Source organism: Spinacia oleracea, chromosome 4 (assembly GCF_020520425.1).
Source record: "Spinacia oleracea cultivar Varoflay chromosome 4, BTI_SOV_V1, whole genome shotgun sequence".
Taxonomy (NCBI): Eukaryota; Viridiplantae; Streptophyta; class Magnoliopsida; order Caryophyllales; family Amaranthaceae; genus Spinacia; species Spinacia oleracea.
In genome coordinates this window covers 28159314-28181008 of record NC_079490.1, presented here as the reverse complement: position 1 = coordinate 28181008, position 21695 = coordinate 28159314, and the positions used below count along the sequence as shown (strand labels likewise).

The following is a 21695-nucleotide window of genomic DNA, read 5'->3' as shown; positions in this document are numbered from 1 at the left end:
GCAACGTTGTACGGTCCGTGCCAAATATACGCGACCCGTGCAACAGGTCATGCATCAGGTGATGCACGACTTGTGTCGTATTGTGCACGGTACGCGCACAACTGCTATCCATTAACAGCATCCCCGCGATGCAAGGATTGCATTTTTGCAAGGTCCGTGCAAAGACCGAGCCCTTGCATCATACGAACATGCATGTACAGCTCGTATTAGTGCTAGACAAAATAAAAATATCGGATTGTTTTTTCTTTTAACGGTTGCCAAGATTTTTTTTTTTTGATAAAATTTTGGGAACTAAAAAAAAACCCAATCCCATGTTTGATATTTAATTTTAATTTTTCCAGCACTACGAGCTGTACATGCATGTTCGTCTGATGAAAATAAAACTGACAGGTGCATGTCACGATTCATAATTCATGGTTAATGAATAAACGATATGTATGAATAGTGAACGATGGAGTTGTTAACTTTTTTGAGGGAAATGGAGTTGTTAACTTGTTTACTCTTTGGTTGCCAAGATTTGTTTAAATGTCGATCATAAACTTTAACTCCAAATTATTCAAGTTTACTGTTTTAAAAGTTATGGTAGGTGGCTGTTTTTCTATTTTTTATTGTTAAAAATTAATTTTAATAATTAATCTACTACCTCCGATTTAAAATATTTTTTACACTACTTTCTGTTTAGTTCCTTTCATATGATTATTTACATTGTACTCCCCCCGTCTCTTTTTGTTATTTACGTTTTCCTTTTTGGTATTTCAAAATGTTGTTTACATTTCTTTTATATTATCACATAAATGATTTAGTATTCTATCAAAATTTGTGTCCAATTATTATTTTAACTAATTAAATTCATTGGGTCATTTAATCTCTCACACTTTTTCATTGGGACATTAAAATTTTCTCATTTCCCAATATCAGAATTTTGATAAAAGTTAAAACATTATAAATAAACGTAATTTATCTTGTTTAAATAAAAATAATTGAGGAATTTCGATGCAAATCAATTAATCGTTAAATCGCGTGAAAAAATACTAAACGTAAAGAACAAAAAGAGACGGAGGGAGTACTTTATTCTATTTTTAGACATAAAAAATTATTGTCTTACCTCTCTCACACGCCAACATTTTCAACTTTTCACCCACTTTCTCTTGTTTTATGCATTATTTTTTCTTACACTCACCAACATTTTACATTCTCTCACTTATCCATATTTTATTAAATCCACTAACTTTTTTAACAATTTTTATACTTCTTATGTTTCATAACTATAGCACCATGGTTAACTTTACGATTCTCAACGCATGCTTTGACTCTTAATATCTCGAATTATGTATAAGTAAAAATTATAAAAATTTATATTTAGAAAATGTATATAGATACGAATCTAATAAGATATCACATGACTACAATTTGTCGTTGTTTGGACTTTGAAATCACAAAAACAAAAGGTCTTGTACGCACAAGGTGTACAATAAATTTATTGTACACCAAGATAATTTTTACCCAATTTTTTGTAACTTTAACTAAGTTTTGATTAACTTTTATATTAGTAAAAATAAGTTGATAGATATACATTTTAAAGAGTTCAATGATTAATTTTATACATTATTAGTGATTTTGAAGAAATACGTTTTATTAAAATGAAAAAATTTATCACTAAAAAATAGATAACTTTTACATATATAAGCTTAACTTTGGCAAATTTGTTAAAAAGGACCTTTTATAACCCAAATTTTGCGAGAAAGGACCTTATATAATTTTTTTTGTGAAATAACACCTTAATGTAAATTTTTTTGCGAGAAAGGACCTTATATAATTTATTTTTTGTGAAATCACACGTTAATGTAATTTTTTTTTGCGAAAGACAACCAAAAGTAAATTTCCGGCATTGACTGAGCTTTTCCGGCCATTGACTTGCACGTGAGAAGCACGTGTGGCATTATTTTGCTTATCACACCCAATTTTCCTCCAAAATTCTAAGCTTCAAAACCTAAAGTTGAAAAAAAAAACCGAAATAAAATCAAGTTTGAAAATTCAAGAGTCGGGAAAATCATTGTCTTTAGCTAACGTAAGCCACACGTGCTGCTCACGTGCAAGTTAATGGCCGGAAAAGCTCAGTCAATGCTAGAAACTTTCCTTAGGTCCTTTCTCGCAAAAAAAATTACTTTAAGGTGTGTTTTCACAAAAAAAATTATATAAGGTCCTTTCTTGCAAAATTTGACTTATAAAAGGTCCTTTTTGGCAAATTTGCCCTTAACTTTTAAGCATTTTGAGTTAACTTTTACTCCGGTGTACAATATTTATTGTACAACCCTTGTAAATAAGAATTTGTGTCACCAAAATAAACAAAGGTCTTGTATGAATAGCGTAAAAAATAAAATGGTACAATATGTATAAAACGGATAAAGTAAATTTCTTTTTTCCTTTATTAATTTTTATTAGATTTCCTACTTGGACAATCGTTTAATAATATAGATTCTTCCCAGTATTGTGCGATTATGTTCCTCCGAGTATCATGGTAAGTGGGCCGACCTTATATAATTTAATTAAGATAATGTTCCGCTCCAACTTGCAAACAGCTCCTATGTCAAAAAAAAAAAATTAAAAAAAAAAAAATAATAAAAATAAACAGCTCCATTATTAAAATAAATGTTCACTGTCCACATGGTTAATTCATTAATCAAGATTCCCAACATTTTTATTTGCGATTTTTCTATCATTGATAGCAACATGCATGTACAGGCGTACAGCTAGTACATTCTAGAAACAAGAAATCCCTAAAAAAATTAAAAAAAAACACGTATGACAAATAATTGAGTTAGGTAAAGTTAGTTTTTAATTAAATTTCTAGAAATAACTAGTGTAATCACTAATCAACAAAGGAAAGGAAGATCCAAAATTGTTGAAAGCCAAACAAAAAGAGGGATAATATGGAGAAGTTTGTTTCAAGTTGGAGTGATGGTAAGACATTGCCAGAAAGTTATGTGTTCCCGGCTGGTCAAAGACCGGCGGAACACTTATATCCCAAATCAAAAATTAGTGTACCTCTTATTGACCTTGGTAAGGAAAATGGTCCTAATCGTTTAGAAGTTGTTCAACAGATTATGGAGGCAGCTCAAACTCTTGGAGCCTTCCAGGTAAATTTACATGCATTTTAATTTAAACACCCCCGGCCACTAGATTATCTATCGGATTTCATCCTAAGAATATCGGAAATTTTGCTATCCGAATCTGATTGTTTGCTCTTTTTTTGCATTAGTACCAAACACCAACATACAAGCAATGAAGCTTTCTTTTTCTTATCTACTTGCTTTCTCCTTTACTTCAATTCTTGTGCATATAATGCATCTAGTCACTCTCCATATATTCATTAAGTGTTACTTTCTCCGTCCCTAATCGTTATACAATTATACATAGTATATTGTATAAATTGTTTTTGTCTATTCAATTGAATGTAATAATCACTACTAAAGGCTATAATCACGGTGACTATCCCCTCAAATAGCTAATCGTAAATGTTTTCATAGCAAATACATTCGCTACTATAGGCCAAAATAATCATCGCAAAAACCTTTTTGCTTGTATTATAATTATTTGTCTCATTGCATCTTTAGAGGTCTAACACGAACTCTCACCAACATATATATAAGTAAAAATGTAGTGATGTGGGATTTTGTTATACTCGTTTAATGTACTACCTCAGTCCCTATATGTTTTTTTACGGTTACTATTTTCACGCGAATTAAGGCAAATGAGAGGGTGAGCAAGTGCGTAGTTATTTGTAAGTGGTTGAAAATGACAACTTGTTTAAGTATGAGAGTAGATGAATAAAAAATTAAAAATATAGGGTATAATTATGCAAGTGAACCAATAAATGTTGTATGTGGATGAATAAAAAAATCAAAATAGAGGATATAATTGTAAATATCTATACTAATATATTAAAAGGCGTTGAGAAAAATGTCTATGTGGTACGTAGTACTCTTCCTTTTGCGCCACATCATCCACTCACCAAATGATATGTCATATCATGGACAACCAAAAATCAATACGTACAACGAGATTTGAACTCTAGATCTCAAGTGTGGAGGATAACTCTCATTACCATCTTATCCAACAATCATTTGTGGTTTATCTCTTCACATTAATTTATAAATGAATGTTAACATGAAGTTTACAACAACTAAACTTTTATGTGACTTTTTATTTTCTATTAACTATTTTGGAGAAAAAAAAAAAAATTAGGACAACCATGAATAAACATGATGTCATAAGTCTCATAAGCATCAACTACAAAAATGACTTGCATGACTGCATATGTCTAATTTGGTGTTTGTTAATTTTGAATCACTTATTTCCACTAGAAAACAAATTATACAAATTGTAAGATGATGCAATTGAAAAATTATTTCTCATGATAAATGACTTAGTGTGTTTGTGTAGTTGACGAACCTGATGAATACTTTCACTTAATGCTATATATGTATCTTATCAAATATTTTGCTCAAGAGAAATCTAAAATTTTAACTATTTTATGTAGCAATCGGGGCATCGCCCGAGCCACACACTAGTTATATTCTAAAAGTAGAATAAATCATAAGTGTAAATAACTTTCAAGAACGGACTTAAACGGAAAGCGTAAAGAACTTTCATGAACGGATGTAGTATAATTTTTCAATATTATTTTTTAACTTTTTACGGGGTATATAATTATGGATATTTATGTTTTAAGTCATATCTTGGCGATCGTAAAAAGTCAATGCACAAATATTTAAGGAAAGGAGAGTACCATGCAAAAATTTAAGAGCACCTTGTTGGCTCGTTGCATGATTGTGGTGAACTGGTGGGTACGTGGTAGATCAAGATTCATTGACCACCGCGCGTGGTAGAGGAGCAGCGGTGGCAACTTGCAAAAGAAAATGTAGAATGACTGGAGTCGGAGATTGAAGAGTTCATCTTTAAGTTAAGGATATAATGGTCGGATTGACGCACACTTCAGACTGGCTAGCTTATGAATTGTTAGGCATGAATAAGGGGAGTTTCTTAAGGGGTTTTAGAGAGAGCAAAATAAGAGCTAGCTAATTTTAGGTGGGAAATGGGAGGCTTTTAATTAGAGTATGTAAGATAAAATTAAGAAATAAGAGCTAGCTCTTACAACTAAGAGCTAGCTAGGGCCACATTATTTTTTTGCATGAAAATAAAATTTAAAAAATAGGGTAAGAGAAAATCAGAGCTAGTGTTAATGTCCATTTCCACAATTTTTCGGAAGAGATTCTTATTTTGAGTTGGTGCTTAGGTGACACATGAGAGAAATTAACAGCCCCTGAATAAGAGTCACCCTTTATTGTTGCTCTTATTTCAGTAGTGAGGGTTTGAAAGAGTGAGAGGGAAGAGGAACAGGGAAGTAACGAAATATTTGTTCGGATCAAGGGGATCGGATTTTGTGTCAATCCCTATACCCATTGTGATCAGTGACGTTCGGACCTAAAATTTTCAATCAGGGGAGCACAAATAAACAACCAGACAGTAAACAACGTTAAAGCAAACAACATTCTTTGGGGGAAAAGGAAGTTCTGCATTATGGTTATGGCCGAGTCGAGCTCTTCCCGCGTAGGGATTGGAGGTCTAGAAGTCACTGCGTGTTGGCCATGGCCCTGTTCGGCTGTGACCGTGCCTCTGACCGTGATGTGCCTCTGATTGAGGATGCACGTCTGGTTCGGACTCTGAGTCCGTGTGAACGCTAACATTATCCATTTTTTGAGTAAAAATAGTTGATTTCTCAAGCCTTTGAAACAATGGGCTTCGTATTGAAGGCCCTTGTGTTGTAGTGGAAGACCTAGCTTGAATGTAAATTGCACAATGAACAAAGTAACTGGCATCGGGGGTGTTCCGAGGAAAGTCCCTCCAATGCCTAAGTAGATACTAGGTTCGGATTCTAGAGAGAATTCTCTAGAGTAGTGTTAAGGCAATAAATTGGACGTACCATGATATATGAGCCTTGACGGCTTATTTATAGTATTTGTATAGTAAATGGCCTCATAGGTCATTTATTACTTGGTGGATTTTGGGCCTTGTCTTTGGCTGATTGGCCTTTAATGGGTGAATGGCTTATATGTTGTTGTTTGTAGCCTTTTGGGCTTTTGGGCTGCTGGCCCAATTGGGGTCAATTGGACATCCAAACATATGTTATATGTGATATATATTCCTTGCTAATGTGACACACGTACGTTATTAAAGACGCATTTTAATAGATTTTACTGAGCGTATTTGGGTACTTTTTTTTTTTTTTGGATTTTTTGCCAAAAAGGGCCTTTTATAAACGGTATTTTGCGAGAAAGGACCTTTTATGACAAAATTGGTGAAATGGGACCTAAAACATAAAAATTTTTGTTGATTGGGAACTTTTACCGGTTTTTTGGAGTTGACCCAAGATTCCGGCAACGACTTTGACACGTGGCAACCGGAGAGTGCCACGTGTCCATTTAATGATTAAAAAATAAAAAGAAAAATAAAATTGCCCAAAAATATATATATATATATTTTGCCCAAAAAAAAAAAATTATCGATTTTTTTTTTTTCCCCAAATCGATTTTTTTTTTTTTTGCCCCAATTTTGCGAAGAACCCTAACTTTTTCGACGCAAAATTAGAACAATTGAGGAGGAATTTGAGGGGAAAAAGTAGCAAACCTCATTCGTGTGACTATGAATAACAATTCGTGGCAGACAATTTTAGTGACGAACTTTAAGGCAATTGGGATTTTGGAGGGAGAATTGGAGCAAAAAAAAAATCGATTTGGGGCAAAAAAAAAAATCGATTTGGGGCAAAAAAAATATCGATTTGGGGCAAAAAAAAAATATCGATTTGGGGCAAAAAAATCAATTTCGATTTGGGGCAAAAAAAAAAATCGATTTGGGGCAAAAAAAAATTTATAAAAAAAAATCGATAATTTTTTTTTTTTTTTTTTGGGGCAAACTTTTTTCTTTTTTTTAATCATTAAATGGACACGTGGCCTTTTCCGGTTGCCACGTGTCAAAGACGTTGCCGGAATCTTGGGTCAACTCCAAGAAACCGGTAGAAGGTCCCAGTCAACAAAAAAAATTATGTTTTAGGTCCCATTTCACCAATTTCGTCATAAAAGGTCCTTTCTCGCAAAAAAACGTTTATAAAAGGTCCTTTTTGGCAAAAAACTCTTTTTTTTTGGTGACATAGGCTTAATTTCACATAAATTAAAAGGTTTTACACACTAAATAGAGTACTAGGCTTAATTTGCTACAGTAACACATAATTTAGTCCGATCATTAATTATTATATTGGCTAATGACCAGGTTATCAATCATGGGATATCGACAAAATTGATGGATGATACTCTAGTTATGTTCAAGGAGTTCTTCAACCTGCCAGTAGAGAAGAAAGCAAAATATTGTTCTTGGGATACTAAAGAAAAATTCATTCTCTATACAAGTAATTTTGGTTATGATGAAGAAAAACTCCACTTTTGGAGAGATGCTGTGACTCAAAGATGTGCTCCTCTTGAAGAATGCACCCCGTACTGGCCCGATGAACCAGCCAAATACAGGTAAAAGAATATTTCCTGTTTTCTTTTTTTTTCAAATCGCATCATTAGGAATTTTGCAGTCTCTTATATACAAGCACTCTCTTAGCTATATTATATATATATACAAGCACTGATCTCTTAGATTTGATAGCTGAAGAATCTTATCAATATGTTATATGTGTATCGCATGTAATTATATGTACAAAGCACGTACTGATCTCTTAGATTTAATAGCTGTAGAATGTTATCATGTATGTATTGCATGCAGGGAGATTGTTGGAGAATATACTGCGAAAGCAAAAGAGGTAGGATTAAAAATCTTGGAGTTGATTGCTGAAGGATTAGGGCTCGAAGTAGGATACTTTGATAGTGATGTAACACAAGAAGTGGAGATGAATGTGAATCATTACCCAGCATGCCCAGATCCAACTCTGACATTGGGAGCTGGATTACACAGTGACCGTAGTCTCATAACTATACTTATGCAAGGCGACGTTTCTGGACTTCAGTTCAACAAAGATGGAGAATGGATTGCTGTTGATCCCATTCCTGATGTATTATGTGTTAATATTGGGTATCTCATGCAGGTACGCATTTTTAAATATACCAAGTATGCAAAAACTAGTAATATTGGGTATCTCATGCAGGTACGCATTGTTTGGTTGACAATTAAAAATGGGGGAAGTGAAAATTCATGGGAATTTATAGATAGTGTAGTTGTTTGGTTGACATAAAAAAGTAAAAATGGAGGAAGTTGGAATTCATGGGAAGTTGAAATTCCTACAAAACATGGGAAGTTAATTACCTAGCTCCCTTTGGTCAATCAAAATTCATGGGAATTTTTAATTCCCATGTTGTCAACCAAACAAATTAAGGAAATTCCCATAAATTTAACAAGGCAAGTAATTTCCCTTGAATTACAACTTCCTATAGGAATTAAATTCCCATGTCAACCAAACAAGTCCTTATACTGTCTAGCTAGTTCTACTTGTAACTTTTTAAGTATGGATCATAAGTTCTAATATTGACTTAAAAAATCAATCCATCTATCTATTGATATTCTCGAAAAGTGACATTTATTAAGGATTGCGCACCTTTTCTAGAGGAGTAACACTTTGTCGCGATAAGTATGAAACATATTGTGAGAGTTTTACGCCAAATATATTGTGAGTTTTATGGCAATTAGGATTGTTTTCTAAACTAGGATTTTCTATGTAACAAAGGAGTCCGGATTCTCTAGAGTTTTAATAAAACTCTACAAGATAGAGTTTTATCTAAATCATATCATACATCTTAAAATCAATGGCTCATATTGATCAGAAAAAATAAGGAAACTTTTGGAAAGATAATATATGAACCATTGATTTTTCATTCAATGGTTGAAATGCTCAAACTCTACCTTGTAGAGTTATTTTAGAACTCTAGAGGATCCTAAACCGTAACAAAGGGATATGTGAAGAAGTTCAATCCTTAAATACGTTTTATATGGTATCAGACTTTGGACCGTTAATACTCTTGGCCAAATTAAAAATGACACGTGTGGGGGAGTGTCGAGAAACGCGCTCTGACCCATTAAATCTCTCATACTTATCCTTTAGATCTTTCTCTTTTTTCAATATCAAAATTTGAATAAAAGTGAAAATATTAGTATTAATGAATATAAATTGCATTTTTTAAGTTAAAAAAATATGAATATTTGCTCACATTAATTATTTGTTAAATCGAGTGTATGATACCAAACATAAATAATAAAAAGGGACGGAGGGAGTGCCATTTTAATTTTTGTTGTACACAAATTATAGACTTGGAAAATGTGGCTATGTATAAGGAAAAATAGATAAAGTAAAACCAAATTCTTATATGAGACTGTCCTCACTATCAACTGATGGTGAGACCAGTTCACACTTGCGAATTTAGGTATGTTACTTCTATAATTTAGACATGTTACTTTTTTTATAATTTTAGAGGAAGTACTTTTTTTAGTTTAGGTATGTTACTTACTTACTTCTATAGTTTATACATTTTACTTTTTTTACACGGAGTATTTTAGGGGAGATACCTTCTTAGTTTAGATATGTTATTTCTATATTTTAGACATGTTATTTTTTTTTTTAATAACTTTAGAGGAAATACTTTTTTTAGTTTAGGTATGTTACTTGTATAGTTTATACATGTTACTTTTTTTTTTTATAAGGAGTAGTTTTAGGGGAGATACCTTCTTAGTTTAGGTATGTTACTTCTATAGTTTAGACATGTTACTTTTTTTTTAACAATTTTAGAGGAGGTATTTTTTTTTTTTTTTAGTTTAGGTATGTTACTTCTATTGTTTAGACATGTTACTTTTTTTTTATAATTTTAGATGAGGTATTTTTTTAGTTTAGGTATGTTACTTCTATAGTTTAGACATGTTACTTTTTTTTATACGGAATAGTTTTAGGAGAGGTACATTTTTAGTTTAGGTATGTTACTTCTATAGTTTAGACATGTTGCTTTTTTTTATATATAATTTTAGAGGAGGTACTTTTTTAGTTTAGGTATGTTACTTCTATAGTTTAGATCTGTTACTTTTTTTTATAGTTTTAGGGGAGGTACGCTATTGGTTTCGCGCTCGTCACACCATCAAGTTGATGGTGTGACTGGTCTCACAGGAGACGCGCTGTAAAGTAAAAGAGATGAAGTAAAAAGGTGAATAAAGTAAAATAGGGTGAATGGGTACATATAAGTAATTAAATATTGTGCGATGAGATGGTAAGATGCCAAGATGATAAATGACATTTATAAAAAATAAAATAAAGTAGAGAGTGAGTAGTAATAATTTAAATAGTGTAAAAAATTATATAGATGGTACTTAGTATACATATGTAGTACAAAATCAAAGGGGGCAAGTAATAAGGGAAATACACAAAAAAAAATGGTGCAAAAAATAGGGGTTGATAATAATATATTTCATCCGTTCCGAAAATATCGCACCATTTGTTTTTTACACTATTTACACTATGACTTTGTCCATTTTTGGTGATTCGTACGTAAGGAAATTTTATTTATGTGGGGTCATGTTAGATTTGTATCGGTATATATTTTCTAAATATGAAATTTTTTTAATTTTTTTAATTTTTACTTACACGAATTTGAGATATTAAGAGTCAAAATAATGGTTAGAGGAGTAAAAGTCAACCATGGTGCGATATTTTCGAAATGAAGGAAGTATAATTTTTTCATTTGTGTAATAGAATATCAATTACTTATAATATTTTTTAAAATGAAGATATGAGTTCCCATGGGAATAAGATTGGCAATGGACCTATTCCAAAAAATTAATGGGTCTTAAGGTTATACTCCCTGCATTTCACAATAAATGCATCATTTTAATTTTATACACTATTTATATACTCACTCTATTCTCGAATATTAGTCCCTTTTGGAATTTTGACACTATTCACAATCGGAGAGAATCTTCTAATTTCTTTCCAATACGTTCTTCAAAATATATTGGTGTGAGATCTTATTTTGTTCGTCTTAATGTGTTGTTTAACAATATCAAATCTTTATATTTTTCTAACATACTCCGTACATATTTGAAGATATTTACTTTTAAATATTGAGTTGAAACGAGTTGGAAAGTCAAAATATGACTAATATTTAAGAACGGAGGGAGTATTAATTTTGACGAATATCTTTAATTATATATTATGGAGTAGTAAAAATTATAAGTATTTTAAAAATATATATTGAGATTATCCGACAATAAAAGGTCTTGCGCGCATAAGGTGTACAATATATTTATTGTACACCAAGATAACTTTTACCCAATTTTTTGTAACTTTAACTTAGTTTTGATTAACTTTTATATTAATAAGAAAAAGTTGATAGATAAACATTTTAAAGAGTTCAATGATTAATTTTATACATTATTAGTGATTTTGAAGAAATAAGTTTTATTAAAATGAAAAAAATTTATCACTAAAAAATAGATAACTTTTACATATATAAGTTTAACTTTTAAGCATTTTGAGTTAACTTTTACTCTGGTGTACAATATTTATTGTACAATCCTTGTAATTAAGAATTTGTGTAACAATTAGTAAAATCATACCACAAACCACGCCACTCATGTCCTAGCTACTTAGCTGATATATTATTGAGAATGGTAATATGGTATGACAGTTAAGTAAGTATTAAAAGGTGTGATATGAGATTGATTTGGTTTATGATTGTTGTAGATTGTTAGCAACGGAAAGCTGAAAAGTGGTGACCATAGAGCAGTGACAAACGCAGAGGTAACTAGGGAAAGTGCAGCGCTTTTCCTAACACCAACACAAGAATGTCTTATTGAACCTGCAAAAGCACTTATCAATGGTGAAAATCCTCAACTCTTCAGGGCTATTCATTATCATGAATTTCTTACAGCTCACAATGCTGTGCGCAAAGCAAAACTAAGCCCTAACCAAGTATTAAAGTCGTTTCTAATTAAACCCTAATTTAACAACCAAGCACCGTACCTGAATGTGTGTGAACTATATACAATCTTGTTTTATTTTCCTTGTTCAATTTGCTTAATATGCTATCAGGATTGGATTGTGGTTATGTTGATTTAGAGGACCGTCTACTTCTGTATTAGATCGGAATAAAACCAAATGATTAATATAAATAGTTATTTGGATGTGATATATTATTGGATATTTATATTATTCTTTAAACTCATGGCAGACATATATGTAATTGTAGGGATTTTTTTCGTACTCTTTTTGTATTTCCCTTACGGGGCTTGGAGCTTTGTATGTTTTTGGATTTCGAAGGAGTCGCCACCAAACAATTTTAAGGGTCCCGTTTGGAAAGACCAAAGTTGACTCTTTAGTGGATAAGACATTGAATCTTAAAAACGGATGGGTGAAATCCGGGCAAAGGAACGAAATGCTTATTCCGCGAGCCTTAAAAATTGTATTCGAGTGCATGGCAAATAGCATTTTCGAATAACCCTAGTCATGACACTATGTGGGTTTGAACTTGGAATTTTAGCGCATAGAATTTCTACTTGTATTGTGACCACTTTGCTTTAAAGTTAATTTAAGGGAACCTAAGGCCGCTTTGTCCAAGAAATTATCTTTGTTAAGCGTGGTGTAACTTTGCATTTTGTTGTATTTAGCATGTGAGGTGATGAAAGCAATAGACAAGTAAAGCAACATCACAATAAGTAAAGGAATTATTGAAAGTGCGTACAAAACCACATCATCTCAAAGTGAGACGAGTAAAGAATGCGGAATTGAAATAGCAAATAATAAAGGTGCGAAATTGTAGTGCAATATTGAAAGGCATTATTGAAATTGCGGTATTGAAGTGCATAATTGAAAAGATGCGATATTGAAATTGAACTATATATTGGATTTGAGATCCGAACGCCAAACGACTATTTACTAATAAGTGCGTACGACACAGATTCAAGTCTAAAAATCTCAACTTTAGGACAAGTTGCTCATCCAAAAGTGTCTTAGATTTTGGGCATAGAAATTGAACTTGAAATATTGAATCTTGGAGATTGAACTTGAACATTGAACTTGAATGTTAAACTTAGGAGTCTTGAATCTCAAAGATTAGACGTTTTAATGTTAAAAAGGTTTCATCTTTGATGTGCTCCATAACTTGAAATGATTCTAGTATTAAGAAGTGATTACAAACAATCTTAAACATCATCGAATCTTGAAAATGAAATTTGCACTTGAATATTGAAATGAGGAGTCTTGAATCTCAAAGATTAGACCTTTTAATGTTAAAAAGGTTTCACCTTTGATGTGCTCCATAACTTGAAATGATTCTAGTTTAGGGAAGTGATTACAAACAACCTTAAACATCACAGAATCTTGAAAATGAAACTTATACTTGAATATTGAAAAGAGGAGTATTGAATCTCAAAGATTAGACCTTTAAATGTTAAAAAGGTCTCACATATGATTTGCTCCATATCTTGAAAATGATTCTAGATTAAGGAAGTGATTACAAACAACCTTAAACATCATGGAATCCATAACTTTGTATTTGAATCATAGAAAGTGTTGCTTTTGTAAAAATATGTGATTGTTATAACTTGTAAGTGACACTTTTGAGAGCAAAAGTGTCAACTTTACTAATAATTTTGAAACAAAAATTGTAGAACATGCATATGCATAGTAGATTAGGATTCGGATTCGGAATTACCTAGTTAGGATTAGGTTAGAATTCCTCTTGGAGCTCCCAATTGCTTGGACACTGGAGATTTGTATGAGATTTTGAAGTTTTTTTATTTGATTTTTGAGAGGGAATTTCATAATTACGACGTTCTGATTGTCATTTGGTGCCCTAAAATGCTTGGAAATCAGGGTTTAAATAGAAAATTAGATGGCTAAACACCAAATGCCAGTTGTGCCAAGCGCAGGCTCTGGCGCCTGGCGCCGCTGACGTGGCACAGGAAACGCCAAGGCAAGGACAATGACGCCGTCCTTGCATTTGGCTTTAGTGAACGTACCTTTGTACGAAATGTACGACCTTTGGCACGTAGCTTTTTCTTAATGGCTAAGGCTTTGATTTTGTGACTAAAAACTAGCCGTTTTTGGTTTTTGAATTCGGTTTTACGGGACGAGGCCCGGCTTGCTCGGTTTTGTGGGTCGGCGTCCGAATTTGGATTGCTTAGTGTAATTTTGACTGGAAAAGGCCTTGTAAAAGCAATGGAGATATCCATTGGGTGATATTGTGTTTGTATTTTGAAATTGATTTTCGGAAATTGAATTTTGTACCGAGTTCCGTAATGGGAACGGTCTCGGGAATTGGACTTTGGATCTTGAATCTTGAACTTTGGAATATGTTTTAGCAATTGGGACTTCCGCACGGAGTTGTACCAACCACCTAGCAAGGATAATAGTATCGTCATCATCCCATAGGAGAGACACGATTTAGGTGTCTACAGTAATAGTCTTATATGCACGCGATGCGTGCGAATATCAGAATATATATGAACATTGGGAGGTCTCAGTTCATCACTAATTTATATTGGACTGAGAAATTAAGGGGCCGTTTGGTTCGCAAGGGGTAAACGGAATGGAATCAAGAATGGGATAGAAGGGGAATGGAAATCATTCCCTTTGATATAAAAAGTTGTTTGGGGAGGCTTTTATTTATTTTCATTCATCTTCCTTCTCACCATTTTTCTGTCACCCACCGACCACCGTCACCTCCCCTCCCCTCCGTCGCCGCCCTCTTCACCGCCCCCCTCCTTCTCCCTCTGTCGCCGCCGACCCGCCTCCGCCCCTTCCGCCTCCTTCTCTCCTCTTCGCTGGCCTTCCCTCTCCTTTTCCCTCTGTCGCCTCCGACCCTCTCCCGCCCCTTCCGCCTCCTTCTCTCCTCTTCGCCGGCCTTCCCTCTCCTTTTCCCTCTGTCGCCGCCGCCCCTCCCCCGCCCCTTCCGCCTCCTTCTCTCCTCTTCGCCGACCTTCCCTCTCCTTCTTCATCTGTCGCCGCCGCCCCTCCCCCGCCTTCTTCTCTCCTCTTCGCTACCCTTCCCTCTCCTTCTCCCTCTGTCGCTGCCGCCCCTCCCCCGCCTCTTCTCTCCTCTTCGTCGGCCTTCCCTCTCCTTCTCTCTCTATCGCCGCCGCCCCTCCCCCGCCCCCGCCCCCTCCGTCTCCTTCTCTCCTCTTCGCTGCCCTTCCCTCTCCTTCTCCCTTTGTCGGTGATAGAGAGATGTCGGTGAGGGTGTCGTAGTGAAGCTACGCCGGTGAGGGTGATATCGGTGGTTGATCTGGTGGCTGAGTGAGGTGAGGTCCGTGTGGGGGTGGTGGAGGCTAGGTGGTGGTTCAAGTTGGTTAAGGTAGTTGAATGGTGGTCAACATTTTTTAGAGGTGTTAGGGAATGGGAATGGAAAAGTCTAGGGGGGGTGGGGAATCAGGGTAGAAGGTTTTGGGGGTAACCCAAAAATGAAATTGGGTAAAGGGAATGGTGAAATATGCCAAACAAACGACAACAAAGGGAATGATATCAGTCCATTCCCTTTCCCTTTCCTGAATACCCCCAACCAAACGCCCCCTAAATATATTCAAATCACCTAATAACAATCATACTTCACAATCACATCACAAACCCTCACAAACCCGCATACCAAATTACAACAATACAAAATCTGATGCCAAAAACTGCAAGCACAATGCTGAAGCTATCGTCGAGAGTCGAAGTTGATAATATCATCAACGATTGAGAGATCGATAGCTTCCATTTGACATTAATGCATCGACCATTATAATTTCCTTGCTATTCAATATCTGTGAGAACAAATATAATTCATATTAAGAATAAAAACAAAATAACATTTCAAATTAAAATTGTAAAGTTTATAGTTATAATATGACTGAAATGTTAATTCTCTGTATAATAATAAGATAAAATTATGTACATAAAAATATTTAGAGAGCAATAATAAATTTGAACTACACTACCTGCATCAAAATCTAAGAATTATAACAAAAAAGAATCGGTAAAAAAGTTCATTTTCTTTGATATTTCATTCAAAAATAAACATTTAACTGCCAAAATATAAAGATACTTAATGCATAAAATTGATTTTTGGAATCTGAAAAACTACAATAGATTGAAGATTAAACACCACATATATACCTTGACGAAGTTTGTCGGGTTTGTATTTTCGACTAAGTTCATCGGTGGTGTTGGGTACTAATCTTGCTTTGAAAAGATCTGTGGTGGTTGTGCGATCATGTTAAGGCCTCTTGAACTGCTTTACTCTCTTTTCACGATCTTCTTGCACCTGAATCGTATTGTACCGGACTCAAAATGAAATCAGGGAAGTTTGGAATAATAACCTTTTTAATTGAATTTAATTATATTATGTGGAGGGTAGTTTAGTCTATTTCAAGGGGGACACCAAAAGTAGATTTACTATATTAACCTCAGCTCTTCACTTATAGAATAGAGATTTACACGTTTTCAACGCACATGTTTGATAGTCAATATTGTGTCCCGTGTATTAGTAAAAATAATAAAAAGTTATTTGTATGCAAATACATATTTAAAACAAATTTAACAAGATCCTAAACGAAAATTTTCAACCCATCCTGATGATAAAACTACTCATCTTGATCAAACTAGGGGGTTGGTTGGGTTACATTTCCCTCCCTTCCCATATTTTTCCATTTTTCAAGCATTGAGGGAAATGCTTCGTTCAAGTTTGGGGGTATAGCTTCACCTCTTAATGCGTGTGTGTGTGTGTGGGGGGGGGGGTGTTGATTCTTGTTAATTTAATGTTTCCTAACACAACTTTGGTATTCCTGTGTCTCAATGTGCATTTGCGAATTAAAGTCTTAAAATTTTGAAAAAAAATACAAAAAAATTGAGGAATACAGTTAAGTACAAAGTATTTCGTGTTCAAGGGAAGACTATCGATGATAATTTGTGTGGATTTCTCGGCTTTGATCATTGATGAGTAGAGGTGTTTTCATTAGATTTGAGCATGTGTGAGTTAGGGCGATTAAGGGATTGATTAATCTTTGTTGCTTGATTTTCTACTTGAAAAAACATTTGATAATTTTACATGTTGCAAGCTCTGTGTTAAAAAAAGTCAACCTATATCTCCTTTGGGAGTTTTTGCGACCCTCTTTGAACCTTAAACCCCCTTTAGTGCACGTTTTCCCCTTGGATTAAGCTATGCTAAGAATTAAATGGTTGTAGAACAAAAATATTGTGATTTATATTTTGAGTCCTATAAGTGGATCCTTAGCCCACAACGCGAAAGCGTAAGTGTTAATTTCGAGTCAATGAGTGGAGCTAATGAGCCCACAAGGCATAATAAGCATATTAAAGTTCATGGGAAAAAATGTTGGGATAACGTAGTTATCTTAGAGAGTAGAATATCATATGAGATAGCGTTGCGTTCTATGATACAATTTAGAAGTTTATATGACTTAGAAAATATATATATATATATATATATATATATATATACCACCCCTTAAGATCAGAAATGAGAACTAATCTGAGTCATCCGATCAAATCAGTAGTACGACTTACGAACTACCCGACCAAGTCAAAAATATTAAGGGTAAATAGGTAATTTCGCAAATTTGAATGACATCTCCTTTCTTCCCGATTCACGGTTTTTCTTTCTCTCTCCTCCCGCAAATCTTCTATGTCGTCTTCATCTTCTTCCATGCTTCAATTTTTGATGTTCCTGCAATTCATCCACCTTCTCTCGATTTCTTCTCACTAGTGGAAAAATGTTCATTTGCTTCGGTCAATTAAGTAAATTTTTGTCGCACATTGGTGCGACGCAACTGGTTACGACGCGAATGACTAAAGTCATTTGGGTCACACTTTTGGGCGATGCAAATAAGAGTCATTTGCGTCGCAGATTAGCTTAAATTGCGACACAAATGACCTTTTTATCATCATGCTGAAAAGTCATTTGCGCCGCAGATTAGCTTAAATTGCGACGCATGACTATTTTGCATGGTGCTAAAAAGGTCATTTGCATCGCAGTTTAAGTTAATCTGCTACGCAAATGACTTTTCAGCATGATGTCAAAAATGTCATTTGCGTTGCAGTTGAAGCTAATCTACGACACAATAGGCTTTCAGCATGGTGCTAAAGTAGTCATTTGCGTCGTAGTTTAAGCTAATCTGTGACGTAAATGTGTATTCTTTTTTCGGATATTTTTATTTAGCAGCTTAATTTTAAGCTCGATCTAGTTACACTATATATCCAGAGCATAAAAGTAAATTAGGTGAAAATTTCGGCAGAGTCTCCTTTGTAATTTGACCCTCCCCAATACCGGGAATGTTATAATACATAAACATGTCAATAAAGTATACAACCCAATATATAAAAGGAAAATTCATCATAGATCAACCAACATGCTGATACCCTAACTACACTTTAAACATAAAAATTTAAGTTAAATATTACAACAAAATAGCGAGTTAGAGATCAAGTTCAAATTAAGTACAAGGCAAAATATCGACATTGTTCATAAAGTAATCATCCCAAAGATTATTAACCTTATTAATCTCCTTCAATGAATAAGGCAATGTTCTTGAAAAATCCTAAAAAACACACTAGTGTAAATAATATGATTGACGATCAATAATTTTGTCTACTTCAATTTATTAAAAAAAGTATTTTATGAGCACATACCATAGTATATCTTGACTATCATGATGATTAGCAATTATATCGTACATAAAACGCATGGCGTAGTGGCCACACTCTGTGATCCCGGTTGTTGAAGGAACTACATGCAATAAAATAAATAACACAAGTAAAATTTATATGAAATTATATGTTATATTTTTGAAAAACTTGATCTTTAGGTAAATAATAAATAAATTATACCTGTGTTAAAATCCAATTCAATTCAGTTCCATATATATACACACATCACTACACATGTAAATGCAAAAATGAATTCATAAAATACTTTACTTACTTGTGCAGTGGATACTTAATCATCAAATTTCTCCTATAGAATCAAACATGTAAACCTCACGTTTAGCCAAGAAAAGAACTCAAAGAATCCAGTGACTCCTACATACAAATAATAAACATATGATGGTAGAAAAAAATATTATATTTTATAACAATCAATTAAAAATGAAGTTTAAAATTTTGTACTTTTTGTAGTATGGGTATAAGATGAATCGCTTAGAACTGAGTGTTCCCATAGAATTTTTCATGTATAATAGAATACGATATGTATCAGTTTATAACATGGTTTCCGAGATCATCTCCGGGCACATGAATCAAAAAGCATCGGCGAGTTTATTATCTTCATCACACAACTCACTTAAAGCCCTGTACATAGTGTAATAGCATTAAGACATTTGAAAAAATACAATTTAGGAGAGAAATATTAATTAAAGTAACTCACATCATAAAACCTTGCAATATCGATATATTGAGCCTTGCTCCCGAGAGAAGTTGATTAATGTGTTCAACGGTGACATTAATGTCATGGTCGTTATCCAAATTGAATATCCTTTTACTACCTTGCAACTGTTAGGTTATGAACAATCCAATGTAATGCCGAATAAACCATAAATGCCAGAATCCAAATTAATTGCACTTAGTCAATTAGCATATTTTAGTATACATATTTTTTGATGTGTACCTTCCCTAGACGCTCCCTAATCGAACAAGAACAAGTTAGAACGCCAAACATCGTCCCTCCGCAGAAATTCCACATTACGTTCGGATCCGCCTTAGCTCATACCAACTAGGATATAAAATAAGGTTTATGATTTCGGTATCTCACTTTTTAGGTGATAGGAAAAGTGTATGTATTGATGTGTATTAGTTTATGACCCTAGGCCATGTATTTATACGAAATAGGAAAAACCCTCGGTGCCAAAATCCCAGAACGAATTAGGCAATTCCAAAAACCACTAAAACCCTAGGGCAGCCGGCCAGCAAGCTTGCTGCACAAGCTAGCGTTTTCATGGGCTTGTTGTGCGCACAAGCCTTCCTTGGCCCAGCGTTGCTGCCTTGCTGATGGGTCGTCTACGCGTGCGTTGGCCTCGCTCGTGGGCTGGTGCTACGCAGGGTTGGCGATGCGCGTTGGCCTTGTGCACAAGCGCTGGCCCATGGGCGCTGGCTTTGCAGGGTTGGCTCGTCGAGCGATGGCTGGCCCATGCGCTATCCTGTCACTATCACTCGTCTAGGTTCCGATTAGTTTTTCCGATTTCGGAATTTATTTCCGATTTGAACAATATTTACGTTTCCGATAATATTTCTGATTCCGGTAATATTTCCGTTTCAGGTAATATTTCCGATTCCGGCAATATTGATATTTCCAATACGAACCATATTTCCGTTTCCGACAATAGGTTCGACCTCGACAATATTTATATTTCCGTTATGAACCATATTTCCGTTTTCGGTAATATCATCATTTCCGACAAATATATTTTCTTTGTCTTTTGATGGTTTGTTTAGATCCCACTGAAACTAACATCCGTCATTTATGAATATCCGTTTAGAGTATTTACATAATATAATATTCACCTAAATACTTGATCCGTTCACGTACTATTTGTGTTACCCTACATGTCCAGTCAACAGGAAGTTGTGGAATTATTAATATTAATTCCACTTGAACTGAAGCGGCAGTTAGCTAGGCATTCAGATCACTTGATCTCATTGAATAATTAACTTGCATAATTAATATTGAAGGGGAAGAAAAAAAACCCATGTTGGAAGAAGAAAAACTCTTTTCTCTCTCTAGGTTTCTACCTCGGTGCGCGTAGCTTGAACGCGACACCGTCGCCATTGCAGGAGACTCATGGGGAAGAAGAAGGGTAGCAACGGGAATGCAAAGAAACACAGAGGAAAACCACGGGGACCGACTACGTCGGCGACGGCTCTGAAGCATCGTTCGATAACGGAATTGGTGGGCATTCCAGCTTTGGAGATGGGGTGTGTAGACACCTAATTTGTGTCTCCTCTTTGGGATGATGACGACACCATTATCCTTATTAGGTGATTGGAATAACTCCAGGCGGAAATCCCATTTGCTAAGAATACTTCTAAAGTTCAAGATCCAAAATCCAACCCCCGAGACCGTTCCCCTTTCGGTTCTCGGTACAAAATACAACTTTCTAAATCCAATTTCAAAATCCAAGTACAATCTCATCTAGTAGACAATCCCATTGGTTTTACTAGGCCTTTTCCACTCAAAATCATATAAGGCAAGTCAAATTCGGGCGCAGACCCACAAAACCGAACATGCCGGGCCCCATCCCGTAAAACCGGAATTCAAAACCCGAGAAAGACTTGTTTTTAGACGCTAAATGATGCATTAACCTCCAAGCAAATACAAAACGCCTAACCTAGTACTATTCGTACAACAGGTACAACACTACAAGACGAAACAAGGACGGAGCCCGCGTCCTTGCTTTGGCGGCATTCAAGCCACGTCAGCAGCGCACTGCGCTGGTCCAGCGTGCTGCGCTGGCGTGTGCTGGCTCCTTGCACCCATTCTTCCTATAAATAACCCTCATTTTAAGCACAAGGAGGAGGAGAACAACAATACAACGTCGTAATTTTGACATTACGCCTCAAAATACAACTCAAAAACTCCTCAAAAACACATACAAAATTCCTAAATTCAAAAGCAATT

The 21695-nt window shown here is 34.6% G+C and overlaps 1 protein-coding gene across 1 annotated transcript; it reads left to right on the top strand.

The window, feature by feature from the left end:
* The first annotated feature begins 2856 nt into the window (after nt 1-2856).
* On the top strand, nt 2857-12223 carry LOC110787827 (2'-deoxymugineic-acid 2'-dioxygenase). Its single transcript, XM_021992471.2, has 4 exons — nt 2857-3137; nt 7327-7577; nt 7825-8143; nt 11777-12223. The coding sequence occupies exons 1-4, from the start codon at nt 2931-2933 to the stop codon at nt 12032-12034; spliced, it is 1035 nt and encodes a 344-aa protein (XP_021848163.2). The 5' UTR covers nt 2857-2930; the 3' UTR covers nt 12035-12223.
* Nucleotides 12224-21695: the final 9472 nt, after the last annotated feature.

Excerpts from the sequence above, each read along its gene's own strand:
- LOC110787827 (XM_021992471.2), top strand. The coding sequence starts at position 2,931 with ATGGAGAAGTTTGTTTCAAGTTGGAGTGATGGTAAGACATTGCCAGAA. Across the intron at positions 3,138-7,326 it reads AAACTCTTGGAGCCTTCCAG|GTTATCAATCATGGGATATC; the intron begins GTAAATTTACAT and ends GCTAATGACCAG. Across the intron at positions 8,144-11,776 it reads ATATTGGGTATCTCATGCAG|ATTGTTAGCAACGGAAAGCT; the intron begins GTACGCATTTTT and ends TGATTGTTGTAG.